Here is a 20,619-nt window from a genome sequence, read left to right as displayed (position 1 = left end):
TGAACAATTTTGTCCCTGACTTGATAGATGATCTCCTTGGTCTTTATGGTGGTGTTTTGTTAGTGGTGGTGGTGCAGCCACCAGGGCTTTACTTCAACAACACGTTTAAAAACAGGTTCTAATGTAACAAAACTAAAAAAAAATGCCATGGGGAAGAAGAAGAAGGATGAATACTTTCACAAGGCACTGTACATATTTAAGCTGAGTTTGTTACGATTTCTACATGCCTGTGTCTGCAGGGATGGAGTATATGAAATAAAACTGCTGTCTGATTGTGTCAAATATCAAACACTCAACATCCAGTGGCAAGCCTGAGTCACAACTTTGGATGATGGAATTACATTTTACTGACAGATTTTTTTGTTTCTATTTTAAGACACAAAAGTAGATGTATACTTTTCTTGCAAAAAAGCAAAGAAAAACTGCTAAATTTGTCCATGAACAATTTTTTTTATAGCATAAAATTACATGCTATAAAGAGAGAATTGTATGAGGTAGCTGTAGGAAATATAACATCATTTTCAAGTGCAGATAAATAACATGAGGAAAAGTTGCTGAATCAGGGAAATGCCTAAAACATGGAGGGTTGAAAAACAATGTTCTGGAAGGTTGATATGACAATAACATAATCTATAATATATTTATAATGCATTTTGGTGCTAAGCCATTCAGTGGACTAAAAAAAGTATTTTAAAGTTCATTCTCTGAACTACAGAGAGCCAGTTTAAGGACTTTAGAAGTGGGATGATGTGCTCCATTTTCCTAGTTTTAGTGAAAATACAAGCAGCTGGACCAACTCCAGCTGATGATTAGCACCGAGAGGAAAATTACAAGTTTGGGGACTGCACAAAACTGGTGAAGCAAACCAGTGAAGCTACTGTTATGTGTTGCAAAGGAAAATGTTCTTAATTCATTTGAAAAGATTAGTGCTGTAAGTGGTCGCCAAAAGCTTTTTGCCACTGCTCATTTCGTAGTAAACGTCCATAACCTTTGGAGCTGGTAACGTGTTTCTTTTATTTTAATGTTTAATATGATGTAATATTATTGCTCCTATTAGGTCTACCACAAGCTTTATGCTTCCTAGCTAAAATATTTACAGGACTCTGTAACCTCTTCATTATACCATAAAATCAGTTGCTAAAATTAAACTCCAAATTCAATTAGCTGTGTTGCTTATTTAGGTGCTGAGAGTTAAAGGCCAAGAAAGGCACATAATTAAACAACTACGAATTAAACAATTTTTTGATAGTCAGAAAAGATTTAATTGGTTGTGCTAATTCTCTTTTGGTCTTTACATTTGAATTAAGTTGTATAGCTGAATTATTAGAGCAAAGAGTTGTTGAGCTGAATGTCAGCCTGACTTCTGGCGGTGCAACATTCTGCAGAAGAATATGAAAACTCCACATTTAATGTTAGAGCAGGTAGCATTGCTAGGTGTTGATCATTTCTATGGATGTACAGTGACTTTTCACAGTTTAAAGTCTTGTCTTTGACAGTTTATGTATATCTGTAAGACATAAAAATTGAAATACTAGACATTTAATGTTTACTGTTTATGTTAACTGATAAAGAAGTAATTTTTACATAAATGGTCCAATATTTATTATCACATTTATTGAAACACTACAAATTTTAGTGTTTTTGTTGAGATGCCATGTGATAGACCAATTATGCCTAATGTGTAATTGTAAAATGGTTGGGAAAAGATGCACGTTTTTCAAAATTGTTACAGAAATGAAACATGTGATGCGCATTTGTATTTATTCTTTATTCTTATTTCCCTACATAAAATACAGCGCAGCCAGTTCCTTTCAGAACTCTGCTAATTAGTCCACCTGTGTGTCCTTTAATTTGACTATAAATGAAGCTGTTCTGTAAAAGCCTGAGTCATTTGTTCGGAACAAAAGTGAACAAACAGCATTGTGAAGCAAAGAGGACAGTCCAGATCCGTCAGGGATTGAGTTTTGGATAACCTTAAAACAAAAGGCTAAATGCAGGTTAACGTTTAAACTGCAAAGTTGTTATAGCAAGATCAGTGAGAGGGCTTTCCAGTGCCGAATTTGATCAAAGTCTGAAGCCACACAATGGTAAAGAGGTCAGAAAAATATACTGTAGACAGATGGAATAATAAGCAAGAATAGCTGCCACGAAGAACAGAGATTCAAGTTGACTTGTGTTATGCTGGATGAGCAATGTTGGACAGATTCTGTTGTGGATTCTGAAGGGTTTTTATCAAGTCTGACTTTCTTTTCCCACGACCCAAATCCAGAGGTGACAGAAGGAGGTGAAAATAAACAGTATTTACTTAAGATAAAAAACAAAAAAATAGTATTTAGCTAAAATCAAAAACAGGAATTCATGAAAGCACCATGAGGAAATACTGGGGTGTCTTGCATTGATTGTTTGAATGCAAGACAGGCGAGTTGATGAGCATATGAATGAACAATGGAAACAAAACTGGAAAGCTGTCTACAAAGTTTAATAGTGGGTTGATTGAAATTGTCGACCATTATTTCAGAAGCAAACTTGTGTGGTCAGAATATTATGTTGGACATGTATGTTTCCAGGCTGCACTTTAATTGTTGCGTGCCCAACTTTTACATTAACCCCTGCTCTATCACACCTGAAGTAAAAGAATGGCTAATTACCAGGCCTTTGCAAAACTGAATGTAATTGGTAAAGAGGGAAATTAGCCATTTGATTCAGGTGTGTTGGAGAAAGAATGCATCTAAAAGTTGCAGGATTGTAGCTCTCATGGAATGGAATTGGACATTCCTCCTCTTATTTATCTCAAAGTTGTTCTATTAGGTCGAGAGGCCAGGATGTGTGTTCAGAATAGTCCTTTTGAACCTTGCTTTGTGCACTGGAGTGCAGTCATGTGGGAACACGAAGCAGACCATTACTAAATTATTTCAATGCAAAGCTGGGAACTATAAATTGTTTAAAATATCTTGCCATGCTGAAGCATTAAGAGTTTCGTTTTGCTGGACCGAAGGTGTCGAGTCCAGCTCCTGAACAACTGACCTACGTCATATTCTCCTCTGCACCCAACTTCTCGCTTGACACAATGTATTCAGGCCTGTGCAGTTGTCCTGGCAACTGCCTGGAGAACTAAGCTTGCCAGACAAAGAAGCATTATCCGTCACTCCAAAGAACATGTCTTCAGTGCTTTGCACTTTACCTGGTTGATGTAAGGTTTGGATGCAGCCGCTCAGCCATGAAAATCCATTCCACAAAGCTTTCTGTAAGCAGTTCTTGAGCTAATCTGTAGGCCATCTGGAGGTTAGGGAGTCTGTATCTACTGACTGCAGAAATTTGGCAACCTCCAGGTTTTGGTGAGTGAGGGAATTGTTTTGGTAATAAGTGTATATGTTATATAAGTTTGAGTTATAATTATTGTGTGGGCAGATGGTTTAAAACAAAGCTAGGCTAATGATGATAACCCAAGCTTTGAACATCCCACAGAGCATTGTTTAATCAAAGCTGAAAAATAACCAGGGGTGGGTGGAGGTTCATTTTAAGCCACTTTATGTCTAAATTATTTTCCATCAGATCTTTCTTCTTCTATTTAGCCATGATTCTAAAGTATCTCTGACATTTTCTTGGTATTATCTCTGAGCCTTTCAAGATCAAATGTGTAATGGTGACTGAAATGATGATTACTTGACTTCTAGCCGTTCGAAGCAATAGACAATAACACCTGGAGCCTATCTTTGCTTGATTAGAGTGGCTGTTTGTGTGCTTCAGCTCCCGCTGGCTGTTTCTACGTGTCTCTCCTTCATCTGCTCTCCAACTGTCACTTGTTCCCTCGTCCCACTCTCCCAGCTCTCATTCTTCTGGGGATCTCTGTCTTGCTTTTTCACTGTCTCTCACATTCCCAGTCAAGCCATACTCACAAACACAAATACACACAGTGCCGTGTACTCCCAGGTGGTGAGTGGTTGCTTTGAGCAACGGCAACAATGTCCCTAGTGTTCAGGCACTGTCACCTCTCCTTACGCCGTATCCCATTACATTATCTTACTTGTTATCGCTACGTCCAGCTTTCATCGGATCTCTTTCATCTAGTCCTGGTGGTTTTTCTGTTTCCATCTTGTCTTCAGTTGCATTTTTGTGTCTTATGGTATTATCCTAGTGGATTCATGTGAAGTTATTTGCTGAAATTCTCCTCCTTTCTCTGACAACTCCACAATCCCTCAGCATGACATAGTTTTTGACACATCTGAAGACTCTGAGTGAGAGGTAGAAGAGAAGAGGAGGAAGGAGAAGAGATCACAACTGTCATTTTATATTTGCGATCAGTCCCTGATCTGGTTGTGGGAGAGAAATTGAGGGTTCGGTGGGTTAGCTGATGAACTGTAACACATGAAAAAGAGGAATCCTTGGTGGGAGAAGGAGGGGGGAAGAGTGACATGGTGAATGAAAGCTCAGAGAGCAGGAGAAGCAGGAGAGAGAGGAGATGGAGATTCAGAGGCAGTGGGTATTCAGAGCACAGTGTTCACACACAGAGAGTGACTTGCTGATTGAGGTGTTTCTGTATCTCGGTCATCTTAGACCATCTCTACATCAAATTCAACAGGAGCTCGGCACTCCAAAGACTCTTGCACCTCTCTTTGTTCTCCTTTTTTATTCTCTCTGCACCTGCAGTCGGCTCTTTTTTTTTTTAAACCTGTGCTTCGATTCCTCACCTTTTCTTTCTTGAAGCCCCTTTTCACCCGGATTTAAATATCGCACCCTTTCTCCTGTCTCTCTCCCTCCCTCTGTGCTTTGCCATGTTTCCCTATTTTTCTCTCTCTCCTTCTCTGCGAGGAGAGAAAACAACATCAGCGGCTGAGCCACAGTAACAGCACATGCAACAGGGAGCAGGGAGGACCTTCTGCTTTCCCACCTTTGCGCTCTGACTCCTGTTCCCCTTGGAGGATGATTACAACGAGGAAAACAAGAAGATTGCAGGAATGGATTTGAGCTGGTGAAGATCTGTGGAAAAAACGGCATAAAGAAGGAACTAAGACTGGACTTTTATGATGCTTTTGTAAGTGAAAACAAGGTCTAAACAAAGGGGTGACACACATAGTGCTGACAAGTACTTTAGACTTCAGTAGAGATGCCACCTGTGGCACCAGTGTGATTCAAGAACAGCCTCCTCATATAACCGTGGCTGCTCTTCTTTCCACATACCTCGATTGAATTTTAACAACTATGGCATCCAAGAAGAAGTGGTCCGAGCGGAGAGAGTTGAGGAGGGAGCGGGCATTCTCCACCCGGGATGATTTATCTGTTGCGTCAGGAGCATCCGGGCCGGGGCGTCCCACCACCAGGGGGCGTTTCTCAGAGTCCTGGAAGAGGCTGAGCTCCAGAGGGGGCTCCACCAAGAGGGGGGCGCTCAACTCTCAGCAGCCACCGGTAAGATAGTTAAGATACAGAGACCCCCTTGACTTGTTCCCAAAGATCAATCAATGACCCGGGTGCTGGGAGGAAAATGGGACAGGAAACACTTCACCTCACGTAGGAGGGTGTAAAGGCTTTGGGAAGGATTAGGAGGTACGTTGAGTTGAGGAGTTTAGAAGAATCATTTATGTCACTGTCACTTTGTTTTTAGGGACTCTAATGTCCTCATTTGTGTCAATTCATTCAACCTAATTAGCCATTTGACCTCTTTTTGACTTCTAAACAGGCTTTCTGGGTTAACTTCTTTGATTTTTTTTTCACCCCACTTTTACTCCATCTTTAATCATCTGCTGCCTTGGAAATTTATCAAAATAACCAGAGCTGGGTCTAAGTTTGGCGTTACTTTCCAAGAGAGATTTGAAACTTTGTAGGAATAATTGGAAACTGGTGTGAGTTTTATTCCCCTGGCCCTGGAGCATCAAACCTGTTATCTATCTAAGACTGATGAAAATTATAGTTCTTGTGCTTGCTGTCATAACTAAAATGACCCCTGGATCTTTAATGGTATGGTAGAGAGGGTAATATGTTACTGAGCAATCATTCGATCCAAGACATTACCTGATTGATTTCTTAACAGATTTTTAGCTGCAGTTGCTGATTTTATGATTTGATTCTGCAGAATCTAATTATATTAGTTTTTCTATGAAATATTTGTGGTTACGTAAAACCAATAAAATTACTCTCCCAGTGAAGTCATTCAGGTTTCTTAAATATGGAAGTTGTTATATAATTGTTAAATTGTAAATCATAGTGGAATTCAGTGACCTACATGTTCATTGATTTTCCTAGCAGTTTTACAATCCCTTCACATTACTGAAGGAATATTGCTTTGGTAAAACACTAGAATTATTTCAACATTGTCAACAGTTATAAAATTACACTCATAATAGCTCACAACTTGAGGAAACTGTTGTGAAATATGTTCTCATGCAGATTCAGTTCTTGACGACATTACCATATCTTTATCTCCTGATTGGGTTTCTTTTTCTTTTGTCTCTGCACCATGCGGAAAACAATTCTTCATGTTAGCTGGAGGAATAGCCAAACTTCTCTGCAATTTAAAATGTGATGGCTCCAGGATTCCATCAGCTCTATTTTTGAAATGTGGAACTTCACTGATGTTTATGGATCAAGGTCAGCATAACTGAAGCTGGTTAATATTTGGCAGCAACATCTGAGCTGGGAGATGAGTGGGTTGAGAGAGATGTGCTTGGATGGAGAGTTGAGATCCATTTCTGCTTTTTGGTTTGTGCTCCAGTAACTGGGACTATTTTGGATTGCTCGCATATACTGATATTTTAGCTGTAATGACTATAGGGCACTACTATGATTTTTTGTTTCAGATTTGCATGAACAGATTTTTAAAAATGAAAGTCAGATACTTATGTTTTGTCTGTGTCTCCTGGATTTATGTACTGTATCTGTGTGATGGAGGATAGGCTGAGAGAGGTCTGCTGGGGTTTGTGTTGCTTAGATATGAAGCCAAGATACTGAAATACCAAGCTAGTCTCTAATCATTACTTTGAAATCATTACAATGTCTGTGTGCTTGAGTGTGCTCGCTCACTTGTGTGGTTCTGTGCAATCTTGTGTGTGACTGAATCAATAAGGTAGAAGGTGGTGCAAAGAAATTGGAAAAACTGGAAAATTGCAGGCATTTTAAAAAAATCCAATACTGAGAAATCACACTATATGGGAATTAGAGTCAAAGGCAGGTATGGAGAGTGGGATTAAAAAGCTCCAGGGAGAGAAACTCTCTCTGGGCTTCTATAAAATCTGACAGTAAGGAGCAAATGTGTGTTTCTTTTTTTCACCTTTTAAATATTTGTACCAAAGAAAATCATTGTCATTTTTGACAATGATTGCAAAGGTTAAGATTTTCTGTTTTGATTTAATTGTGAACCAAAAGGTCTATATGAATCATGTAGCTTTATCTAAAACAAGAATTTGATTTGGGTTTACTTTTGTTATAGCCTGTCTTAGTTTTTTCCATATTAGGAATAGTAGTAACTTATCATATATGAGCCGCTGCTGCAAAATCTTAAATCAAAAATGATTACAGAATTGACATTTTAAACTGCATTTATCATTTTATGTTGTAACATTAAATGCAGAGCAGCTAGTCTAGCACAAGAGTTCTGTGTGTTTTCAAAGGAGAACTATGAAATTTTCTTTAGACTGACTATTTCTAATTACAGCAAGTTCCTTGACAGAGGTTGGAAGCAACTTTGCAGGACTCTGTTCAGCCTTCCTGTTATCTGCTACAAGTCTTAACCTCTCTCAGAGCCTAAACGGTTCCACATGCATCATCCGAAATGCAGAGATCGGCTCTCACTGACGTAGATCTGTTATGAAGATTGCATCATTTTGTTTGCAGAGATGCATTCGCCTCCCCTTCTCGACACCAGGCCTGTGTCATACTATTTCAGCAGAGCTCTGTGCTGTGGTCAGATGTTTGTTGCAGTGTTGTATACAGAAAACATTATTGATCTTTCACTTAAACTAGTTGGTTTTTGTATTTTCAAGAGACATGCATACTTTTAAGGAATCATACATCAACTATTCAGCTTTGAATGAATTATATAGGAACCATTAGTGAGTTGCAAACATTTCTCAACATATTGCAGAGAAAAAAAACGTTATTCTTTTTAACAGCGTCTTACATCTTTGTTCCTCCTTTCATTTTAATTTTAGACACATTACCTAAAGTGACAATGCTTAACTTCTTTTTCACTCAGTGACATTGAAGACTGTTAGTCACATGGTAGTAGTTATGTTTATTATTTATAAGGAATATAATTTTACTTGTCAGGACCAGTCGAAGTGAAATTGTCTGATTTCAGTTACTGTAGTAGTGGGCTGCATGTTGCTCTCACTCTGTTTGCGGTTTTACTTTTACCAGGTTTTACATGATTTTTGTTGTAATCTAAATCTTTTTTTATACCGACTGCAAGTAGATGTTATTATGTCGCTGGAACTTCACTTCTTTGTTTATAAAAATCTGTAGAGATTAAATGTGTGATAGTTTGTCTTTGTTTGCCTCCTTCCATGTGAAAGCCCTGCAGTTCACCGAGCCATCTGTGCTTTATAGAGACCTATAAAGAAACCCACCGTCGTTAAAATAAACAAACAAGTAAAATGTTGTTTTGGTTTAAATGTCTGTTCTTTGCCTACTGTGTTCTGCAAGGATTCTTGAGATGGTAATGTTAAAGACTTTCACAGCTTCACAGTTCTGTTTTATAGTAATGAGCTTCATCAGTGGAACCTTTTAGGCCAGAATTCAGACAGCTTTTCCTCCCTTGTGTTCTCTCCCAGCATGAAAACAGGACAGCAAAGGCTCCCAAAGCTTGTTTGGTTCCTCTTGCTCATTGGTTGTTATCTGCTCTGATTAGGCTCACTGCTGCTAATTATGTGTTTCTTTTAATTTCCTTCATGTTAGTAAAGTAAAATAATGAATTAAAAATTGCTCCAGTATACACATAGCCTTTAAATCGAGATCCAACTGTGATCTCAACAGAAAAGTTTTCATTAGATACAAAAACTTACTGTAACTTTGTTTTGTCTCTGATTCCAGTTCTCACCACATCATTAAATGTTTATGAAGAAAAAAACATCCACAATTACTACATTAAATTGGATTCAATTCTAACACAACTTAAGCCAAATTGAATTGAATTATTCTTAACTTTCTCTTTTTTTTTTGATGACTTTGAAAACTCAAATCTTATTAAATCTTTACCGTTTTTTTATTTTAGTTCTAGTAATTAATTAGAAAGCATAGACTACCTATACATTTGGGAAAGGCTACATGCTCATTTCAATGCAATTTGATGTCCACCATTCTACAGGAAGAGAGCTTATTGGGAAGTGAAAAATGTTTAAGACAACTATTATTACCATTGTTGTGCGAGATACTTTTGTTTCTCCTTGATAAATAAAGCTGATGCTGGGTGGCTATTTTAGTTAGAGTCTCATTATAATGAACAACAGAAAGTGATTTTACTTAATGAAACAGAAAGCAGAAAAGATCAGAGTCGCATTGGTTTCTCTGGAAACAAAGAACAGGGCTTTCTATCCTTTCTACTTTTTTTTTTTTCTACCAAATTGCTTTCAAACAAAATTATTAAGTGTTCTAAAGTTTTACTTGAACATTTACTTTTTTGGTTTCTTTATAATAGTAAGAGCACGCTTTTCTCTAAAACCTTATTGTAGAGATGTAGAATATGGGGTTTTTTTTCTGTTAAAATGATTAAACTCTGACATGCAGTTGACATGTAGGTAATACTACAACCTCCAGTGTTTGTGGTCATTGTTGAGTCTAATGAAGCTTGCAGATCTTGTAGGAAAATTTGACCTTTGTGTCTAAAGCCTGAAGTGACTCTTGCCTGGCAAGACAATGATTCAAGGACAAGTGAAGACAGACAGCTTTCAGCATGATCCAGACAGCTGCAGCAGATAGTGTCTTAACTAGTTTGCCTTCTTATTCCTGGATTTTAAGTACCAGGACGTGTATGAAAAGATGTAGGGCTGGTCTGGCGTCATCTTTTTGGACAAACTTTTTTCAAGACTCAACTATTGGGTAGAGTTATGAGTATTTATTTAGTTTTCATTGCTAGCCTCCCCCTCCTCCATAAAGTTTTATTGATTTTCCAGGGATCTGTCAGCTGCTGTATATAATAATGTATTATTTACCCCGATTTCTTAGAAGATCTGAAACTCGGCTATCTACAGTATAGAGATAATTCCCAAAGCAGTGCAATCTCTTTCATATTTTCCAGCTGTTTTGCTCTGATTGTGTGCATTTTGTTTTCAAAAGTGATTCACAAAGCAGGCTGCTTGCATACATGCAGAAGTAAGTATACCCAGAAAGTCAAGTATTTGGAGGAAATTTGCGCCTTATTTTGAATCAGGTTACACTATTCCTCTTAATCCTTAAACACAACAGACTCCAAAGTGATCAGAGATTAATTAAAAAATATCAACATTTGACTAAAACTTAAATTACAAAATCTCAATATTTAATAATCTCAACATTGTTATAATTAAATGGAATGATACATCTTTTATTGATTTGTTCAGAGACAATGAGCAAAAAGTCAAGATAAATGTATGAAGTTGCAAATATCCTACAGTGTCTATTTTAATTAAGAAATGAAAAAGGGTCTGTTTTTTGTTTTGCGTGATGGCAGCTTACTCACCGAATGCTGCCTGTGTGTCTCCATTGCTCCCACACAAGCCCACCAACTATCAGATCCTTATCTCACCCTCAGCAAAACCGAAAACAGGACCAGGGATTCTTTAGTGTGTCTTGCTAAAGTTGCTATTTTTCATTTATTTTCTTTTAAATTATTTGTTATTTTGCATTGTTCTTGCTAAACACTCCATCCAAGCAATCTGCATAATGCATACAGCTCTGGTCTTTGTGAACGTGATGCAATTTGCCCTGGTTTTAACTTTCATAATTGTACAGTACGTAAATATTGGCAGACTTTCCCTAAATGCGTACAGTGCATGGTTCAAGTGTGTGCAAATGGCATCAGCACTCAAAGGTGCTGTTTTAGGATCAGAACTGCCTTTGTGTCTCATCTTAGAATTAGAAGGACAAACAAACTCAGGTTAACACTTATTCAGATCATGGACACCGATTTATGTTCCCGCTGGTGGGTGATCACCGTGCTTGTATGACTCGTGGATGTGGTCATTAGCAAATCGATAAAAATGTAATCTGCCTGGCACACGTGGGTTTCCGTGAATCTCTGTGGGTGCTCCAACCCCGAAGCACCCACAGAATCAGTGCCTATGATTCAGATCATGCAAATGGCTTCATCAGTTTGCCCGTATGTGTGTGAAACAAAGAATGTTCTGGTTTTAAATTGCATAAATATTCAAAACACTGTATCCTACAGAAACAGGATACAGCTATCAAAAAACTTAGTGACAGCAATTGTGAAGTCTTAGCTAACTAGCTAACTCTGACCTGTGAAGTAATACATTACATCTGCTTGATCACAGCAGACTCTAGAAGTGAAGAAACGTCATGGAGACCAAGAACATGGGTCAGAGATAAAGCTGAGCAGAAGTTTGAAGCCAAGTTATGTTAAAACAATATCCCAACTTTTGAACATCTCACAGAGGACTGTTCAATCCTTCATCTGAAAATGAAAAGAGCATGACACAACTGCAAACTAAATGAAGAGACCAGGCAAAGAGCATCACGAGATACTCTGCCAAGAGTAAAAGAGTGCTCTTACCCTAAACGAGCAGCACCCCCTCAATGGAACATGATGGTTTTCCTTGTAAGGTACAAAGAATACAGCTAAACAGAGTGAAACCCTCATCCAGTCAAAGTTCAGACCTAAATGCAACTGAATCGAAACTGTATCAAAAAAGACATGGCTCTTCACAGAATCTACCTATCAGGTCTGACTGTGCTTAAGCTCTTTTGCTAAGGAGGATGTGCAAACCTAATCAGTCTGCAAAGCAGACTTCGACTCACCTCAAATGATTTGTAACTGTAATTTCAGTGGGAGGTGGCTTAGCATTGTATTGACTTAGGAAGGCTGAATACAGAGGCACAACACACTTCAGATTTTACTTTATTGGGAAAAAAAATCTGAATCATGTATGATTTTCCTTCTGCTTTGTAGATATGCACTACTTTTTGTCAGTTTATCACATGACATTCCTATAAAACACATTAAAAGCGGTGGTTATTATGGTTTGTGACGTGATAAAATGCTCAAATAGTGTGAATACAAGGCACTAAGAGAATCTGAAAACTAGGTTGAATTTTGTTTAGTATTTATTTAAATTCTTCCTAAAGGCATACGTTGTAAAAAAAAAAAAAAAAGAGTCAACGAGGCTGAGCAACTGCTGGCTTGTAAATCATTGACCTATTGAGTAGAGCTCATTATGATTAAGGTAAATTAAAGAGCCAGCGCTAAAGGGAAATGCGAGAGCCATCTGGAGAAAGGCCAGTGGGTGGCAGATGGACAAAGACAGATGTGATCTCTGGGCACATCTTTCCCTTTACTACTTTCAACCTCAACACTAGAAGTAAACCAGCAACAAAACACGTCCAGAAACAAACCATGATGGAATGCCATAAGATTTTATTTCCCGTCATTTCCTTTGTGCTGCTATGAATCTAATTTGAACTCTGTAATTGGCGTCTCTTTGTAACCATCATGCGCACACCTAAGACTTTCATTTCACTTTCACTTAGCACTCCAGAGAAACGGAGTTATAACAAATCTGAGACTATAGGCTGGCGGCATGCCTGCACAGCTAAGTCCTCAACATTTTAATCGGCTTAATCCACCTTTTGGCAGCAGACCGGGGGTGAAAATAAGCAGGTTATTTGATGGTGGTGATGGTTTGCGATAACGTAGGAGTTGACTGACACACGTGGCAACAGTAGCTTTGGAAACAATTGAAGTATCATGCAGGGTTTGTTTAAACGGGGAACACGGTGGGAGGTGTTGGATAGTGGGAGAAATTGCTGAGGAGGCAAAGCCTCTTTAGGCACTTGCTTCTATGGGATTGTTTTTGTGTGTGTGGGAGACAAAGGAGGAGATTGAGAACTGAGTAGCCATAAGTACTTTTGATATCTGAAGGTGTAACAAATTACAAATTACTTTTCCTCACATAGAGAAGTAGGGCAACACCTCTGTTTTATTGTGGCTTAGCTAAGAAGACCTTTTCCAGCATTTGAAGAATTGATGTGAATGGTGAACTTTTCCAGCTGGCACATTGAAAGGCCATGTTGAACTCTGACCATTAAAAGTCAACGAAAGCAAGGCTGCATGCTTTTGTTGCTGTCTTCAATGCTTTGTGAACTCACCTCACTGACGAATGACCACCGATGACCTGAGAGCCATTATTTGTGGAAGCGGTATGAACATGTGGGATGGGACGGTGCTTTCTGACCTTAAAAAACACCCGTCAGTGCTGCTGCTGTTTGACTCCAGTTGACTTGTTTTGTTGCAGCCCGCCAACTTGTTCTGAACTGTTTGTGAGTTTGCCTGCTCTCACTGCCGTTGTCTGGTTAAACAGTTAAAAATAGGAAAAAAAAAGAGGCTGGCAGATTTTTTGTTGTCTGTAGATGAAATACCACATCCTACACAACTTTATTTTTCTCATTTTGAAAATGCCAGACAATAACGCATACACTTGGATAGCTTTTTTCCCCACATTCCTCCTTCTTTCTCACAGATAAATTTGTTCAGTGTGATTGTCTCCAGACACATTTATCTCTCTTTTTTCTCTCCAGGTAATTTTATGAGAGGTTGAAGTAAAATTGCATCCCTGTAATTGCTTGTTTCCCATGAAGAGTTCTGGATCATTTGGTGAAATGGAAATGTAAAAGAACACAGTTTGTGCTAATGAGTAAGAATTGAGTCTTTTTCCATTATGTCAAAGTGATGGAACAGAGTTGTTGAGTTAAGGGAACTTTTTAGAGTTTACTGAAGAAGTAAAAAAAAAAAAAAAAAACATTTGCAGATGTGCTGCATTAGAAATACAGTACAACAGACATTTAACTTCCATGTAATTTATTGGGATTTCTTAAAAAGAAAATTATACATAGATTTCTTTTTTTCCCCAATAAAAATATGTAAAGAGGGGGGATATTTTGCATTGCTAAGCATTAGCGCAGGGTGGAGCAATTCACACACATGGCATGGTGACATGCCAAAGCCAAATATAGCCTCTCGCAAACGGACATTATTTCAGTTGCTCCCCTTATGGATCTGTCAGATTACCGGCATGGGTTCCTGATCAAAGCTCCTCTAAAACCTTTTTCTAAGCGGCCTTGCTCTGAATTTCCTCCGCTAATTCATCCTAGAGAGGAATAGAGGTGGAGAGACCGAGCAGACAAAAATGCATTGAGCGATGCTCAGTCATGCCTCACTCCAAAACAGCTACCATCAGACAGCCCACATTAAATTACTGTTTCTTTTGTGTGTGCTCCATCAAATAAGTTTTTTGTTTTACTTTTATCTAAGTTGAATTTCTTGAAAACCACATTGTCATTCCCTACATACCACAGAGCTTTTGCCTTTTCGTCTCAAACATCAGAAATTAGGCAATGTCTTTCTGAATGGTGAATTCAACATCAAGCATACAAGTGATACATTTCGGGATAAAAAAAAAACATCAGCTGTTCAACCTAAACTTTAATTTAGTGTAGATGCTATGAAGTAAAATACCTCCCTATGGTTAGTAAGCTAACTTGAGGGTAATTTATCCAGGTTTTAAACTCAGCAGAAAACAACCCCTTTCAGCCCCTCCACACACACACCCACACACACCCCCACACACACACCCCCACACACCCACCCACACACACACACACACCCCGACTCGCGCATTCACCAACCCTGAAAGTGTTCCCTGGATTAATGACTACCTTCTAACTCAGTTAATCTGTCACTATCCCCTGCTGAGCTCACATGTCTCATCCTGTAATCAAAGTGGAAACCAGCAAAACATAATTGGCTTTTGAGTTTAGTTTAAGCTCAATATTATGCTTCATAGAAATGTTCTAATTTTTTTCTGACGGCAGCAGAGCTGGCATATCTGCCCATTAGTTTTGTGCAGGAACCACTAAGATTGTCCTTTTTTACAGAGACCATATTAAGTACAAACAAAACATTCAGCTCTCATTAAATATAGAATGATCTTTTTTATGTAAATGTAAATATTTTCTGTCCATGTAAATGTGTTTGAATGGAGAACTGCTGATCTAAAATCTGTGTAGCACGCTACCTTTGAACTGTGGCTTTGAAGCTCCGCTGTCTGATGCCACGAGCCCTGGGCTTTGAGGATGAGCAGATCCTGATATGTATTACCCGGTGTAGACAGTTAGGCTGTAATGATCGCCATTAAATCTATACCCAGGGGTCTCTTTGCCACAGGGCTGTGGAGCTAGGTTTGTTACGCTGCCACACAGTATGGTAACATGGACAGTTTAAGACTTGAATGTTTGAGCTGCTTTGATTTCAACTGTTTCGAAAGTGGATGTACCATTTTTAAGAAGTTTGAAAGAAAATTTGAATTCAAATTTTGGCAAGAACAGTATTCAGAGGTCCTTCCAGAATTATCTCACTGAAAAAAAATCAAATGCAGTTATATCCTGCTTTAAACCTGAAAATAAGTTTCCAGTATTTCTGTAAATCCTAAATGAGAGTGCCAGACAGTCGGCAATCAGACAGTTGGTGCTGCGGTGTCTTTGTAAGAAAAATGACATTTAGTATTTGTAAGTTAGGCCAAATGTTTAGTTCAAGTAGAGATCATTGTCTAATACAATTCCTTCAAAAACATCTGGTTCATAGATGATTTAAGATTTTAATAGCTCTAGTCATTTTTTATGTTAATTATTTATTGAAGCCATGTGTTTTTGTGATTTTAATAGAAACAGAATAGAATTTTATTACATTTTCAACATCTAAATAAAAACCTGTCTGTTTGAAGGTTTTACTTCAGGTTTCTATGCTTGATCTCTTAGAGTCACACAGAGAGCTGAAGAAAGAGGGATTTTGCTTTGGAAAAAAAGCAAGTCAGAAGTCTAGGTTGTTGCACCAGGTTGAAATGAGTGACTGTTCATTATGTTGGTTTCTGACACTGAGCCATGTCTGCAGTGCTCTGTTGAGTCAGAAGATTAGATCGGCAAGCACTAAAGCTAATCTGGAATTTATAGATTTCTGTGTGCTTGGTGTGTGTGTATACGCACGTGTGCGTGAGTACACGTCTTTGAGCTCTGGGCTGACATGGACTTGTGAGTCGACGGTATTACCAGGTGGGTCCTGCACTAATCTGCCAGTCTACAGAGAGAAAAAGTGTCAATCGAAAGAAACAGGTCCAATCACGTCACTTTTCTCAGGAGGCGACTTCACTGATGGATTCCTCTTATTCCTGACATACAAGATATTGTTGCAAACAGATGGCTTTCCACTTGTTTCTGCTGTTCCTAATATAATACGCAGGCTGAATACAATCAGATTAAACGGATGTTCATTCAAGGGAACATAAGCAACTCAAATGTGTAAAAAAATGAAGTGGTGCAATGAAGGCTAAAATATTCAGGACACAATTTTTACATAGAAATGAAACTGTGAAGAACTATCTCTTTATTTCCTGCCTCCTCATGCCATCACTCTACATAATATGTACGTTTTTTACATATTATGTAAAAGACATAATATGTAACTTTTTGTTTTGGTTTTTACAGCTGTGATTTGGTCTTGCATAACACACTTATGAACACTGAGCTTACCTGAAGAAAGTGAGGCCTGCGGGTCTTTTGATGTTCCTTTGACTTCTTTTGTGATTTCCTTGATTAGTTGTTGGACTGGTTTTGGTAGGTCAGCCACAAATGTTAGTGTTTTTGTCATCTTCCTTCAAAGCAGGGCATGTCTTTTAGTCTATTTGTTGTTGTTAAGCCTGATCTATTAAAGTACTGTTTTTATTCTGCATGTCTTAGTAATCAGGCTTCCTGTTGATGGTAAATTTGATTTCATATCATTTGCATTAAATCCACTATTTAACAATAGGATAACTCCATTTCCACAAAGTACAATCGTTGAATGAAACAATTGTTTAAAAGCTACCCTTTGAATGTACTTTTGTTATCTTTGTTTGACGCCAAGTTGTTTAAATTAAAAAAAAAACATAAAATGTTTTTATATATATTTTTTTAAAAGTGCTGAATATAAGGAAAATGCTTCATTAACTATTACATGTGTTTTCTGGACAGTTACAAAGAACAGATAGAATTGGATCCAGAACAAAAGATTTCATAAAATGCTATTTTGAAAACGTAAAAGGCCAGTGATGATGTGTTCTCATCTTAAGTGACTTGAGGCACCATTTAAGTGATTCCCACCTTTAAGAGCCTGTTTCCCTACAGAGCAAATTGTTATTCAGAGGTAGTCCAGCAGGGGTTGGCATATTTGACTCAGCTTTACAGGGGTTGTCTTTCATCTTGGTGACAATTTCTTCTCCACTCACACAGCTGCTCTGCCACAGCCCAGATAACCTCTAAAGTACAGCATACTGCAGCATTTAAGGCAGCCTTAAACCCAACCTGAGGCATGTCACACTCTGATACCACACAATCCTCTGTGAAAGTGGTACATAACACTTCCCTTCATTTTCAAACCCATATATTAATACTACTTTTAACAGAGATATTGTAGAAACTTAAAAAAAACTTGGGTTTATTCTTGCAAGGCATTGTTGGTGCTCTGATTTATACTTAATTATGTCATAAAATATTTTATCAGTTAATGTCAGACAAAAAATAAAAACATGTATTTTTATTGAGATGCTTAGATGGTTAGCCGTTTAAAAATATGCAATCTTGTAATATATTATAAGATCACACGAAATCTTGTAATTACATTTGATTTGTCTCAGCTGTTTATCTCTTATAGTGTCCATGTTAGCGACAATACTTCTTTTCATTGCAGAAACCTTTTCTCTTTGTTGTTATTGGCTATTCTTGTTCTCACTCTTTTTTCTTTCACCTCACACAAATCTCTCTAATCCTTTCCTCAGTCGATAGTAGACGGGTGTGTCTCACAGGGACAGTAGAGATTTTCTTAGTCACACTTATCTCCCTTCTCGAACAAAGAATTGAAGCACAGGAACCCCCCTTTCCTCCACCACCACACACACTTTAGCACGTTTTATTTTTAAAGAAGCTTGACATTTAAGCTTGTAGATCAGACGTACGATTGTCATCCTTCAACTGGAAGAAAAGTGACTTGATTTTTAAAGTCTAAGTGTTGTTGGGCTTATCACTGGTCCACAGAATATACTCATTTATTGTTTGTCTGTTAAACATGACATTGCATTAATATAAAATGCAAATTTGAAACTCAAAGCACCATATTAGTATGCTTGCTTTGCTTTGTAAAGCATTCTATTAAGCTAAATGAGGGTAAAAAGCTTTTTACTCTTTTATGTCTGCATTAGTTTATGAGACATAAGTACAAAAGTGCTACAATTCAATCAATAATTTATTAAATGATTACCTATAATGTAATTGGTTATTAGAAAAAAAATTACAAGTAAAAATATTTATTTTTTTCCTACAAAAAGTCATATGTAATTGTATCATAGTTATAAAAAAACTTGTATTGAAAATAGCTGCTCTGCCTATAAACTTATTTACTTAATTTTATATGCATTGCGAAGAAAACTATAAATTAGGCGTTCCTCAAAGTGTCATCAGTCAGAATCACAAACTGTATAATTCAAGCTAATGCATTATAATCAAATGATTTATTTGGATCTATATGGGGTAGGGGGCACTTGTTACTAGAAAATTATTGTCTTTTCAAAGACCACCAGTGGCTCTTGTATATTATTCATCTACAATAACAAAGAGAGAGTGCCCATAATTGTGCCACACTGAGTGCTGCAACTGCTGGTGCATGAATGCCCTTTTGTAATTTCCATACACCTACACACAAACAGAGCGTGCTGCAGGCTTTACTGTAACTGACTAATCTCTTGTGATCTCTCTTTTAACCTTCAGGCATTTAAAATAGTTAAAATATCACAATAATTCTTTATAGTTGGCTTCCAATAGTAGTGTGATGTGCTTTTAAGTACTCTGCACGGCTTCATGTTGAATGAGATCAAATTGTATTCACCACTATATTATCAGGTCTAGAAAGGTATGGAAGAGAGTGGCACATTATGCAGCTCCAGGTCCCATATTTAAAACCTGACCACTGCTTAAAATGAGCCACACATTCATAGTGGATCTTTCCATTTATCCTTTAAAAATGGGATAAAATGAAATAAAGTCTTTGGAAACTGAATTTGAAATTCACAGGAATATTGAGGCAGATCCATCAGTCTAAATGACAAGACATGCAAGAATAGCTGTAGAGATATCAAATAGTTAATGCAATAACTTGTTCAACTGTACAGTAAACATATGAGTCATTGTCATAGTTTCTTCCATCCTTTGGCTTTAAAGAGGCAGTGAGGTATTGGGTAAAATACCTTTGATTTATTTCCTCACCATGTTTTGCTTCTTCCATGCATGTTTGAGAAATCGTTTATTCTTCTGCAGCTTTTACTAAACACCTGGAAGAACTTCGCATCATACAAACTACTCTGTGCAACCCTGGTAGGAATGTTATTAAAGTGATGACATGCTTACGGTGGAGTGTTTCAAAGAGCAGGAGTTTCAAGAGACGGGGATGTGGATTTCTCCAGCTCCTACACAGTTAACATGGACTTCTTGGCTGCTTCTATGATTGATGTTCTCCTTTTTCAGCATGTTTGGGTCACTTCAAGTGAACTGTCATGTCTCTTAAAATTTGTATTTGTTCAGTTCAATTTTAATTTTTAAATGAAGTGTTAAGCAGTGCTTGATTAGATGATCTAAGCATGGGATATTAACTATAACCTATGGATACTTTAAATCCTCTTCACAACATTAGCCCTGATATTGCAGAGATGCTTTGTCATGCTACTGCATCGAAATACTGTAGTAACTGAATCTTACAACCAAGGCATTATGGTAATCAGTACAAATGAACAGTTCAGGTGTTTGGGATATAAACGTTGCCCGTAGGTCATTATTTTTAATTAGCACCATCTTCTGATTCTGTTTCTTCTGACTCATTTGATAATGCATGGCGCTTGCCATCAGTCGTTGGTATGCTGGGAACATTGCACAGAGCTGCTTGAGGCAGAGTATCAAAGATACAAAATGAACAACTGATTTCAGGTATGTGAGTTCATTTATCAGCTGTGTTTGGAATTGCAAAGATCTGTTGCAAACAGATTGTAAAAGTGTTATCAGAGAAAACAAGTGTCTTTGTGATGCTGCTGCTCTGTGTTGATATTTCTCGCAGAACAATCGGAGGCAGTTCACCAGCGTGTGGGCGTGTGCTTACACACAATGTGCTCTAAACAACACAGTTATCACTTATCTGAGTCCTAGCAATGTGCAGCATACACTGTTCCCCACTTCACACATGCATGCCAATTAGATTCTGTGACTACCTCGAGTGCAAACTCAGACTCTCATCAGCTTTGCATTAACTTTCTGCCTCTTTCATCTATAACTTTATTGTCAAACAATGTTGTATTGGGCTTAGCTTGATTTAAGAAGGGTAAGAAATGGCTTTGCAATCTTATTAACACC

The 20,619-nt window shown here is 37.8% G+C and overlaps 1 protein-coding gene across 12 annotated transcripts in view; it reads left to right on the top strand.

The window, feature by feature from the left end:
- The first annotated feature begins 4,445 nt into the window (after window positions 1-4,445).
- trpm3 (transient receptor potential cation channel, subfamily M, member 3) overlaps window positions 4,446-20,619 on the top strand; it is a 151,266-nt gene continuing 135,092 nt past the window's right edge. For 3 of the 12 annotated variants that reach the window (XR_004341297.1, XR_004341298.1, XM_032579412.1), the window contains exon 1: window positions 4,446-5,403. Coding sequence is in view for 10 of the 12 variants with exons in the window: in XM_032579412.1 (XP_032435303.1) it covers window positions 5,200-5,403 (204 nt within the window). In the remaining 2 variants the exon portion in view is untranslated. The remainder of the gene's footprint in view (window positions 5,404-20,619) is intronic. The other 9 variants (XM_032579398.1, XM_032579401.1, XM_032579396.1 and 6 more) reach the window with 4 other exon arrangements.

Source organism: Xiphophorus hellerii, chromosome 12, assembly GCF_003331165.1.
Source record: "Xiphophorus hellerii strain 12219 chromosome 12, Xiphophorus_hellerii-4.1, whole genome shotgun sequence".
Lineage (NCBI taxonomy): Eukaryota > Metazoa > Chordata > Actinopteri > Cyprinodontiformes > Poeciliidae > Xiphophorus > Xiphophorus hellerii.
The sequence above is the reverse complement of the archived record's forward strand: the minus strand, read 5'-3'. Positions and strand labels throughout refer to the sequence as shown.